Here is a 12,928-nt window from a genome sequence, read left to right on the forward strand (position 1 = left end):
ACAGTCCTCTATTGTCCACTCGTGCTGTGGAACTGATGCAAAAAAAAGCAGACAAAAACTCACAAAATCACAAGCACAAGCCACACAAAATATACATGAGAGGCAATTGTATTACAATTCCATTCATTTATTTAATATATATCAGGCAGAAATTATAAGCTATTTAATGCTTTAGAAAAATATTACTTAACATAAAACAGACTCATCTTCTTTATCCACACAGACAGATGGAACAATCCAGAAGTTACAAATCACGTCTTCAATGGTTACTTCCGGTTTAGAAGCTACATGCTTCCTCATCTACAGATGAAACAGTAAGCTGGAGCCCTGCTATCATCTGGTGAGGAAGGTACACATTTCAGTCTGCTTTGTGGCAATTCCTCAGGTGACGGTGGTATGTGGATGACTGGCGGAAGCTATGGTTACACAGGGAGCAGGTGTAGGGCTTCTCTCCTGTGTGAATCCTCTCATGAGCTTTCAGATTGGTTCGATTGCTGAAAGACTTTCCACAAGTACTACATTCGAAAGGTTTATTTTCCTGGTGTATGACCTTATGTACTCTCAGGTCTGAGCGAGTATAGAAGCCCTTATGACATGTTTTACAGACAAATGACTTTTGCTTCTTGTGTATTCTCTGGTGGGCGGCAAGTCTACTGGGATATTTAAAGGTTCTGGGACATTGCTCACATTTGAATGTCTTTGGGTCTCTGAGGGGTCTCTTTTGGCGACCCGCACGTGTGGAGCTTGCATCATGATTCTGGCAGGCTTCTGTCTGCTCTGGACTGGAGATCATCTCTGGTTGTACCTCCATAGGGACATCTTCAGAAGAAGTTCCTCTATGAATTTCTTCCTGGTACCTAGAGGTGACTTGACTTGTTCTGCTTAAATCCAGAGGATTTCCATCAGAAACTCTTCTGTCTTTAGGTTCATTAAACTGAACTTGTTGGATAAGGGAAAGGGAGTCCATCTCATTTCCAGGACGACTATCCCCATCATTTACATCACTAGTGCTCCAGCCATTGTTTTGGCCATCTTCCCAGTCTTCATGTCCTGTGGAAATAAGACAGTCTATGAAACTGTGCCCAGAAAAGATCCTGACACAACACCCTTCCTCTGTGCAGCTTCCTGACACTTACCTGTTGTCAATAACATGTCTTGGGGGATTGGCAAGGGTGTCCTTGCACTCTCTTGTATTGAACTTCTTGCTGATTGCTGCCCTTTCAGAAGGTTGAAGGTTTCTTCTAAGGACATATTCTTAGAAAAGAGGGCTTCCTGCCCCTGCATGGACGTGAACCTGTAAACAAAGCCAGAGGACCATTACCAATGAATCTGTGGATTTGTGGATGAGTGAAAACCTGTCCTCTAACTGATTGCACAGGATCACTGAACTATGAGTTAGGTCATTTGTCTATCTCTCATCTCTAATGGTGTTATTCTGTCATTCACAAGTTATGTTCTCTAAAGTCCTTATTCACAATGTATTTGCAAGTGTTGAGTCACTGTACCAAGGGAAAAGGTAAGGTTCGGTTTCTGCAATGTCTAGCCACAACTTATTCTTCACCTGGTCAATGCATTGAACAAGGAAAGGTATTCCTGTTCCAATCCAGAAAATAGAGACTTACTCCATAAAAAAGGCTTCTCATTTTTTTCCAAGGACTGTCCCCATTCCACCCAATCTAGGGCAACTATAATGAAATAGCTGGTTTACTGAGAAGACACCAAGGCTAGGTAGGACATATCAAGGAGGGAGGTAGTCTGGAGATCGAGAAGACCCAAAGGAGCCTGTAAAAATTCTGACATAGACTTGCCTGTGGGGCTTGCACCTCTAGGGCCTCCTCTGTTAATTGATGGGTGTTATCTGTTCTAATATTTTTTTTCTGTTTAACAAAGAGTTGTATGGCTAGTGTTTCTCTGTATCTCCTTAATTTGTAGCTCCTTATTTTTCCTCCTTCTCTTGCACCCAGGATCTATAGTTATTAATCAGTGCCCAGAACCCTTAATATTTCTGTATTCTTTGTCTGAAAGATGGCTGCTATGCTAGAAGCTCCTTATTCAGCCTTTGATTAGTAATAGTTAGTTTGTTTCTGAAATTCTTAGGATGTCTACAGTAACTGTGTAATTGATGTCCTTTTGGTGTCCTGGTGTCATATTGGCAATTGTAACTTTCTGCTTTCATGCGATTAACTCTGACATTTTCATTCCCAGATAGCTGAGGATTTCCCATCCCCCACTTCCGGCCATTAGTCTGTCACTGGTCCCCATCTCTTACACCGTCACTTCACTTTGCTGTGGGAGTGGGTTGTATTTCCAATACCTATATTTTTGGTTGCTAAATTTAAATACTAACTCTAGATAAAAACCCTTGGTTGATGATGCCCTTAGTATCATAGCTCTATTTCTAAGGGATGTTGTTTTCTATTATTAAGTCCTTAGTACAACTCACATCTGACTGAAACACTTCTAACACATATATTGTCTCCACCTAAACATGCTGTCTCTGCTGTTAGGAACGTGACAGCATTTTATTTGGAATTCAGTTTCAATCATGAAATGATCACTTAAAACAAAATCAAAGGAGTGAAATGTGGGATAAAACAAACTAAAATGACAATGTGTGCATAGAGTAAAAACCTGAAATAAACATCAGGGTGTGGTGGTGGACAGTTTTAATCCAGTACTTGAAGTGCTGGGAAAGTATAATTCCTCTGAATCCTACTCAAGCCAGTTGAACAAAAGTCAGTCCCAAATGGGAAAAAAAAACCCTAACCAAGCAACCAAACAAACCAACTAATATCCAAATTTAAAAGTTTAAGGCAATAAGAAGTTATTTCAACCATGACATTTAGAAATGTATGTATGGGGTGTTTGAAAAATGTCACCATCTTGACCATTTCTGAGAGTAACTGAGAAGTATGCAAACCTAGACATTTAAAGAAGTTTCAATGTAGTTTCATCCAAATTAAGAATTTCAGTTGTAAAACTTTGAATTACAGCCCTTTATTATTCATCAGGACTTTTCTTAGGGATGTGTTGGTGTTGAATGTGCATTTAATAGCCACATTTCAGCATCAGAAATCATATTCTACATTCCTGCACATTCAGTTTTTTACGTAGGAACTTAATGACATGTAGTAGACAATTTAGAAAACCATTAAGCCAATTAGATCCCCAGTTTCCACAGCCCAGGTCCTGGAATAACAGACGAGGTCTGAAAGCCAGAATTTTAAATGTGTGCTGCAATTCCAACTAAATACTCATACTTACAATATAATCACCTACCTAAATGAGCCATCTTCCAATCCCAGCCAGGGTCTCTATTCTAAACCCTTACAAGCTTTGCTCAAATATCATCTCCCAGTCTCCCTAACACCATGTAAAGTATTTAAATGATTGTATCAATCAAAAGAGCCATGCCTTCTTGCACTTTTAAGCACATTAAATTTATATCTCATTTGTAGTAATACATAATCTCCATTGTAAATATTTTGTTGGAGTGGGACAGCCTCACATATAAAATAACTACATCTTCTTACTTTTACCCAAATATAAATGACTGTCTTGATTGCTAACTTAACCATCTCTCAACCAAGGTACTCACCATGACAGGAGGCTTCAAGCACTCATCAGTCAGACTCTCCATGAATCTCCCCATGTTTCTGCCATTTGATTCCCACTTCTCTTTCAAGATAGACTTGTCCTTGTAGTGCCCAGTTTTGAGAAACTGAGCCAAGACCAGCTGAGAAATCATCTCCTCTTTGCTATGCTTTTCTGGCTTCAACCAGGAGGTAAATGACTTCAAGATTGCTTGGAGCTCATGCTTTGCCCGGGAACCATTGTCATTTGTGGGAAAGTTGAGCTGAGCAGTTGAGGAGTTACAGATATCTTCTTCCCACTGTAGAGAAGTGTCCTGGCTTGGAATGAAGTTCCTGTTGTCTAATACAAGGCCACTTTCTGGTGACTGGGGTTCAAAGGAGTTGTTGTGCTGGGAAGCCATTCTGTTGAGACTCCTCAAAAAATTCAACTTTCTCAGTCAAGTATCTCTCTTGTGTCTTGAAGATCTATTTAAGAAATTTGTGAATATGTTAAAGCTATAAATTAAAATGGACATAATTAAATAATAACAACTAAGAGTCTTATCACAGATGGTTTCTATCTTATTGAGGATTTACTATTGCTGTGAAAGACACCATAATCACAGAAACTCTAATAAAGGAAACATTTCATTTTGGTGGCTCACTTACAGTTCAGAGGTTCAGTCCCTCATTTTGGGGAGCATGGCCTCAGAAAAGCAAAGGTGGTGCTAGAGCTGAGACTGATACATGATACATCAACAGATATAATCTTACACATTGATTGAAGCTTGAGAAAAAGACCTCAAATCCCAACCCAACAGTGACTCAATTACTCCAGTTGGTGTGGTCCACACTAAAGGTGTGCCCTCCACATCAAGGTCTGGATTAAAGGCATGTTTCATTCAGTCTTCTACCACAAGGCCACACCTCCTAAGAGTGCCACTCCCTATGAGTTTATGGGTCCCAGATACATTCCAATAAACACAGTTCCATTTTTTCTTGACACTAAATACTTAAACAGAGTCCTACGCAATTTATTCTAGAGACCAGAACAAAGAGATGTGACTGTAACAGTACATGACTCATCAGAGAGAAACATCCTAGGTTGAGGATGGGAAGACCTGAAGGAAGAGAACAGCAAGGTGTTCAGTAGCACAGGACCATCTGTTCCTTCCCTATAAAAGGTGAAGTTGTAGATGCTGAACCGCAAATATTAAGATTCACCCTTGTCTCCCATTCTAAAGAGCCACAAAGCTAAACTTTCATAAGAAAAACTTTGAAACTGAATGACCAACAACCTTTAACTCACAGCACAGCCAAGACAAGTCTATAAAAAAAGCATATGGCTATCCTTCAGAATTTTAATGGTTAAACCCTTGATCAGAAAGTTCCAAAAGACCACACTACATCTTTGAGATCTCCCAAAACTGTGAAGCAGCATCTCCCAAACCCACAAATATTCACAAAACACACATACTCAAGCAACAAAGAAGTCAAATGTTCCTATTCTACAGTTACTTGGCTCTACAGTGAATTTCTCCAGTGATTCCAGCTGGCACTAGGAGCCGATGTGTCTCCAGGTCACTTCTCTTATTCATCTGAGGTTCTGTTCAAGTTGACTTCCTTTTATAGTGCCTGGCTTCAGTGATTCAATCTGAGATGCCTATCACTTGATAATAAGATTGGACCACACCTCCTGTGAGTGGGTGTGGCAGTCAACACTTTCATCCTATCAATCATTAAGTGGACTGGAGGGTCTCCAGTCCCAGAACAGCCTGGTAGTGTAGGAAGACCAGTGAAAAGCCTCACTAGAGCAGAAAAAAACAAGCTAACCAAACGGGAAAGACACTTGCCCCTCTGATTGAATTACACATGGAATCCTCCCTCAGCCCCCAGCTCTGCATCTCTATGCAATCCTGGATTATGCCATGGAAGGAGAACACATCCAAAGCAAGCATAGTCAGTCACTGCAGTGAAAGGGGACAGTAACATGCTGAAAGGAATATAAAGATTGTCATTCACCTACTATGACTTCTGACGTGTAGCTCATTCCAAACTGGTTAAAAATTTCTGATATCCAGAGGGTTTGGAATTCAAATGCTGCAGTGAATAAGGTAAAGCCTTGGCAGTGGAATGAGACACACAGAGAAAAGAGCCCAGGAGGTGTCTGAAGCACAACATAGAAAAGACAACCTTTCCTGGGCTCATCTCTATGGACAAAGTGAAGATGTTTGACTTGTTTTACATGATGTATGACAGATATGTGAGGAGGATTGTAGTTTAGGGTGCACTTAAAATGTATATACAACATGTGGATTTCCCTGAGGTGATACTTTAATTGTGCTCAAAAGTGGTTTCTATTTGTATGTTAATAGATAAAGTTGGCATGGAGATCAGAAGTCATAGGGAGCCTGGAGCAGAAATCAGGCAGTTGTAGTCCAAGCCTTTAATCCGATGACCTGGCAGGCAGAGTCTTTGTGTGGTCAAGGACACAGTCAAGCCTAGTGACACAAGCCTTTAATCCCAGTACCAACCATACAGACCTGGATGTCTGTATAGACAGGCAGTGACTAGGAAGACATGTGGCTGGTCTTAGAGCCAATGAGAAAGCAGAACAGGAAAGTAATAAAAGCTCAGGTTAGGCAGGATGAAGCTCTCTGGTGTAGGAAACTACAACTTGATGGTGAACTAAAGGGTAGTCAGTGGCTTTTCACTAATTCTCTGATCTCTTCAGCTATTACTCCTATATTTGGCTCTGTGTTTCTTATTTATTAAGACTGTTTAGAAATTTGTCTACATTTTCCTGTCTTTTTTTCTTTGCTTTTCTAATTTTTTGGTGTTTGCTTGTTTTTTCAAATGGCTGCCTTGTTAGCCAGGTCTACTCACAAACTCATTAGGTTGTAGACAATGATCTTGCACTACAATTCTATGGCTTCAAAGTACTCAGTACTGGGGGCCCAGAGCTGTCTCACTACTTCAAGAATCCATTTTGGTTTCCTGCCTGTTCTTTACTGTCTTGTTGTTGCTGCTGTTCTTTTTTTTAAAACATTGTCTCACTATGTCTCCCTGGCTGTACTGTAACTATTATGTAGTCCAGTTTAATTTCAAACTCGCAAATGCTTGCTCTGGGATTAAAGTGCAGGGATTAAAGGCTTGTGTCATTATGAATGAATTTCTCCAAGAACGCTGATTGTTAGATTGAATTGTTTCCCCTGATATCCACATGTTGAGGTCTTATGCCCAAAGACTGTGGTCTTATATCAAAATGTGCTGAATCCAAACAAATTGACAGAACCCCAAATGCAATCATCCCAAAGAAGCCTTAAAGCTCAGTGACTAATATTTCTGAAGTCCTTTAAAAATATATTACTATAATTTTGAATGTTGAAACCTCAAGCCTCAGTTCTTCTGGGAGAATAAAAAATCCACATAATAGGAAAAAATGTTCAAGTTTGCAAATGGATTAACCAGAAGTTGTGAATATGATTGAATCTTCAGTTTTTTGATGATATTCTGGGTTTTAAGTAATTAAAGCAATGTTGGCCAGAAGAAATATTCTTATGAAACACTTGTTTCCAGAGAATCATAAACATACCCCTGTGTTTTACTATTCACTTCCTTCATGAGAATTGCAGGGGACACAATTCAGCCTTACAATTCCAATGCTTGGAGAAAGTCAGGTGCCTTTAATCCCTACACACAACTTTAATCCCATCACTAAATAAACACAAGCAAGAGCATATCTGAGTTGTGGGCATCTCAGACAACAGAGTGAATTCCAGCTGGGGTTTCAGAGATAGAAAGTCTTCAAAGCAGAATTAAAGAGAAAAACAAACAAAAAGGATGCCTGAAGGAGGGAGGCAATCTTCAACCCCAGATCCGGGGAGTAGAAGCCATAGAATTGTAGTGCATGGCCATCCACAATGACTTTGTGAATTCATAAGAAGAATGGACTGAAAGTAAACATATTGCAACAACAAAATCAAAGATAGAAAAGTAAACAAAGGAGAGAAAAAAAGTAATCAAAGGAATAATGAAGAGAGTCCGAAAATCACCTTGCTCTTTTGGGCCACCCAATTTTAATTGCTCCGCAGATCACAGTCTTCATCTCATGTCTATCAAACCTCATGTTCTCCAAAAAGAAATACATGCCACTCTCTCTGCCAACAGAAATGAACCTGCTACAACCTCTGGTTTTTCTATGTTGTGTCTCAGACTCTCCTGCTTGCCTCCTGCCTTCTGTCCCATTCCAGTGCCAATGGTCCACTAGATTGAAGACAATTGATTTGACCTCTCCTGGCAACAATCACTCACAAATAGCTCCTTGGTTACTGATGGAAATTTAACAACTCTTATCAAAAGTATATTGAAAATGGAAGGAAGAATGAAGGATTAAATAAATACAAAAGGAAAGGAAGAAGAAATGAAGAGAAGATTAGAAGATTGTACTTTAAGGTGCAAAGGTATTAAAGATTACTTTTGGGATCTGGTGGAAATAATTAGATTTTCACCAGAAGGGATGAATACAGTTCATTCTACATCTAGTAGTAAATACCCGACAGTTCCTGTAAAATATTTTTAAACTCAATTCTAGTCACAGCAATATAGTCAATTCACACTACCCTGGAAAATCTCAATTTTATTTTTATCTATATGTACATATTAAAGTAATTCTCACCTGCATACTGTGTGATGCCATAGTAGCAATTGCTGAGCTGAACCGCTGAGTCTGTCCTGTGTTGAGATGACACTCTGGCCCTGATTTATCGCTTTCTTATTCCCTGGTCCCCTTTCCTACTACAGAAGTAGATTTCAACTCAACTCTCAATCCATATTATCATGTACATAAAGAAATGAGGAAATTTTAAATGACTCTCCACCAATTAGGTGTCAGTTCAAATGTGTACAAATCAAAAGAGCAAATCCAGTGAAGCAATTAGGAGGACTTCGGGAGAAAACATCTGTGAGTCAGCAGTTTCTCAAGGGATGCAGAACATGCAAAGAGCCTAGGTTAAGAATGTGAAGTTGCTGAATGTAGTGTTGTACCCAGAATCCCCAAAGAGCACCAAGAGACCAAATCTGATAAAAAAAAAAATTAAAAAAGCAAAATCTTTTTCCTGTTGTTGGGTAAACCCTGGCCTCTCTGTCTATCTGATGCAGCAGAGCAGGAGAGACCCAGAGTAGCAATGGGGCAGGGTTTTCATAGGGGTAAAGCAAGGGGTTCTTCTGGTCTTCAGACTACATAGGAACAGACTTGGGATTGGTTTATGTGAGTGACAGTTATGCTAGTAACTTTAATTGGCTAGGGTTAGTTTGGGGTTACAGTTACCCATTTCTGGGCAGGCATGGACCAGTCCCATGTTTTGTCCCTGAGCTGCTGTGGAGACTGGCTGGCCTAGCAAGTGCTGACTGTAGGGTCTGGCTCAGTGGCACAGACTTGGTGTGTCCTATCTCCTGGTCCTGCTGGCAGGGACATCAGTGATTAACTGTCTTTTTTCATGGCCCTCCCAGAAACTAATAGCTCAGTTCATGAAACTGACATTGAGGCCTGATCTCTGAAAGAAGACTATGGTGGTATTGTGTTCCCCAAAATATTGTGTACCCTAATATCTGTGGTCAGAGAACTAGATACTTAGGATAGGCAGTGGTAGCACACACCTTTAATCCTAGCATTCCAGAGACAGAAATCCATGTGTTCAAGGATACAGCCAAGCATGTTGACACACGCATTTAATCCCAGAAAGTGAACTTTTAATCCCAGGGAGTAATGGCAGAAATCGGAAAGGTGTATACGGCTGAGGACCAGAAACTAGAAGCATTTGGCTGGTTAAGCTTTCAGGTTTTGGAGCAGCACAGTTCAGCTGAGAGCCATTCAGATAGGAGGACTCAGAGTCTTCCAGTCTGAGGAAACAGGATCAGCAAAGGAACTGGCAAGAACTTTTAAGATTCCTGCTACATCTGGCGGCCAAGGTTTGTGCTACGAATTCACGAAAAAGCCGCTTGCCTGTGGCCTTGTGGGCCCCAGCTCAGACCTGAGCTACACTCAGCCACTTGTGGTGGCACACACTGGTAGGATTTACTGAAGAAGACAGAGGCAGGAGGATCCTGAGTGTGAGGCCAACCTAGGAGAAGCTTTGGCTGGCGCTGAGCCACAAACAACGGTGGGACCATGGAGGCAGTGGCTGCTGCTCCGAGTTGCTGGCTCCTTCTCATCTTATTGGTGACTGCGGTGATGCCTCTACCTGGGACAAAGGGTTTACTGATGCTTGTTCAGAGAATGGCCAGGACCATCTTATTACTAGAAAACATCGACAAAGGTCAGGTTGGGAAAGTTGGCAAGACAATTGCTGTGAAGATTTTCTTTTCTAGAGAAGAACGATCATGGTTCCTAGAAACAGACATTTATGAGACTGTGTTTGCTCCAAACCACAGAGGAGGGACAAAAAAACATTCTAAAGGGAACCATGACCACACCTAACAGCGACTTTGGAATCTTCAAAGGATGATAGAATCCCACAATGATGATTCCACATGGACTATGGTAAAGCCATTAAGCTGATTAACACCAAGGAAAGATCGGCTTTGGACTACAAACTGCTCAGGACAATTTCGAGATGGCTAGCTGAGATGATTCAGCCTGACAGACTACTCGAGCAAGGACTTGAGACAAGCCCTGAACTTTCTCACTATGTAGCGACTGGACAAATGATACAGGACTTGACAATTAACCCAAAAGTTTTCGGTTCAGGATGCCCTAAAGATGTCTTCAACCCTAGAAAGAGGAAGTAATTTTAAGGAAATAACACCCACATTCCCAAGAGGTGGGATGGGATACTTTTGGTCATTTAATGATTTTTGGATATTGTCATTGTTTATGATGGTTGGTTACAAGTTGTTAATTGTTAATGGTCAGGAAAAAAGCTGATCATGGAGATTAGATTCAGAGGTTTTGTTTAAAAAAAAGCAAGGAAAATTAAAGAAGAGAATATAGATATGAGGTAGATCACTGAATTTGCCCTAAGAAAAAAAGATAAAGAAGTAATAAGATAAATGGGTTGTTAATTGAATCTATTCTAAAAGGAAAAAGGGGAAGATATAAAAATGACAAAAGGTAGATTACTGAATCTATTATGAAAAGAAAAATACTTTTAAAAAGGAACTACTGCTGGGCGGTGGAACTACAACATACTAGCACTTTCCCTACTCAATGCATTGGCACTGTAGAACACTCTGTGGAATGACTAGAGCAGAAAATAGAAAGTATTCCATTAAGTGAAGTAAGACAGGCCCAAAAATATCAATACCACATATTCTGTCCCAATGTGATTTCACTATTTATAGGTGTTAGAAATATGTGTTTAAGGGGGATAATTGCATGTTGAGCCAATAAACTAGAAGAAAGCCCATAAAAGAGTTAAAAAGAGTCCCTTTGAAAGAGGCTGGAGAAGGTAAGAAACAGACCTGATATTAGAATAGAAAGAAATTGATGTGCATGCAACAGATAAGCAGGAATAGGAGCAGAGAAATGGGGAGAGAAAAAAATTGTTCAAACTAAAACACTAAATATGAAAAGCCTTAAAGAACTAACTACATATAAGCTAGTTAAGATAAAATAAAATATAAATCATGAACAAAAAATGAAGGAAAAAAGGATGAAAATACCAAGCTTTGACTTGTTTGAGATAAAGTAAGAACTGTTAGTCTGTCAATGCCCCTCAGTCTAATTACAAACACTGCAAAACTGGTGATATCTGCTGAAGTAGAACAAACACAAGCCTACATGACAATCACTCCTGTCCTAAGAATAACTTCTGCCTTTGTTATGGTTTCTATTGCTGTGAAGAGACATCTTGATGAGAGCACTTCCTACAAAGTAAAATATTTAATTTGGACTGGCTTATAGTTTCTGAGACTTAGTCCACTATCCTCATGGTGTGAGACATAGCAACATGTAGGCAAAAATGCTGCTGTAAATGCAGCAGAGAGTTCTACATCTTGACCTGCAGTAGCAAGAAGTGAACTTACTCCCACAATGGGTATAGCCTGAGCCTATGAGATAGACCTCAGACATCAACCCACACAATCTCACATACCTCCCTCTAGACCACTCCTACTCTGACAATGCCACACCTCCTAATAATGCCACACTTTAGGCCAAATATTCAAAACATTAATCTATGGGTGTCATACTTATTCAAACCACTACACTACACTGCATGGCTCCCATTGTCTTATAACCACAATATAATGCAGAATGCACTCAGTTCAACTTCAAGAGTCCTCATAGTGTGTCAGAATCTCAACAATGTTTTAAAGTCCAAAGTTAAAATTCTCTACTGAGATTCATGCAGTTGCTTAACTGTAATCTCCCATTTAATTAAAATCAAAAACAGATCACATACTTCTAACATACACTGGAACATTGGAGAATAGGGAGGATAATAAGGTATTGGATGAGAGCAAGATTCAAAAACCTCATGGGCCAATATCAAATCCTTCATCTCCATGTCAAAATGCTTTTAGATCTCCAACTTCTTTCAGCATTATTGACTACAAATCACTCTCTGTCCCAGGGTGTTTCCACTGCCCCTTAGCAGCTCTGCTGGGCAGGTATACCACAGCTCTGGCATCTATAAAATATAGGGTCTGTATAGAAATCCAGGATTCACCTTGACAGCTTTAGACAATGTTCTCTCCAGGCATCAAGGCTAGCACATACATTTAACATGATTGGCCTCAGCAGCTTTCCAGTCCATATCCACTGTCTTCTATGCTTGACTCCAACGCCAGAGCCACATGTTCTTAGCTGCCAAGTTCTGCTGCTTTCTGATGCTGGAAAATATACACCTTGTTTGATTGAAACTTTACCAGTTTTCTATTTTCCACGATTTCCTTCACTCCTAATCTTAGATGTCCTTAAACTTCCTCTGCATAACAGGCTGGCCTTGAAGTCAGAAATCTTTCAATTACATCTTAACAACTTTCTTTTTTTAATGGTTTCCTTCATTGCCTTAGCTTGGCTAATATAAAATATGACTTGTAGACCAGGCTGGCCACAAACTCAGAGATCCACAGACACCTGCCTTTAGAATCCTTGGATTAATGGTGGGCACAACCACACCGGGCTCTAGGGCTTTTTCATTTATGTTGTAAGAGTTGGAAATTGCCTGAGAGAGATCTTGCCCTGAGGTCATCTTTCCCATTATTTCCCTTCTTAATCTGTTCATCTCCTTGAACACAGGACTAAGCTCCATTCCACATCATGATGCTCCTTTCCCCATCAAATTGCTTATTTTGTATTTTCCTTGCTCAGCTTGCTCCTTTTCATTATAAATCTGCATAAGAGTAAACTCTAA

The 12,928-nt window shown here is 40.0% G+C and overlaps 1 protein-coding gene across 1 annotated transcript; it reads right to left on the reverse strand.

The window, feature by feature from the left end:
* Positions 1–358: 358 nt before the first annotated feature.
* Positions 359–3,994, reverse strand: LOC131899775 (zinc finger and SCAN domain-containing protein 4-like). The gene is given in 3 exon segments (XM_059251269.1): positions 359–1,050; positions 1,137–1,329; positions 3,599–3,994. Coding segments are annotated over 3 exon segments (1,281 nt in total).
* Between the last annotated feature and the right edge of the window lie 8,934 nt (positions 3,995–12,928).

This window comes from Peromyscus eremicus, chromosome 1 (genome assembly GCF_949786415.1).
Source record: "Peromyscus eremicus chromosome 1, PerEre_H2_v1, whole genome shotgun sequence".
Classification (NCBI taxonomy): domain Eukaryota; kingdom Metazoa; phylum Chordata; class Mammalia; order Rodentia; family Cricetidae; genus Peromyscus; species Peromyscus eremicus.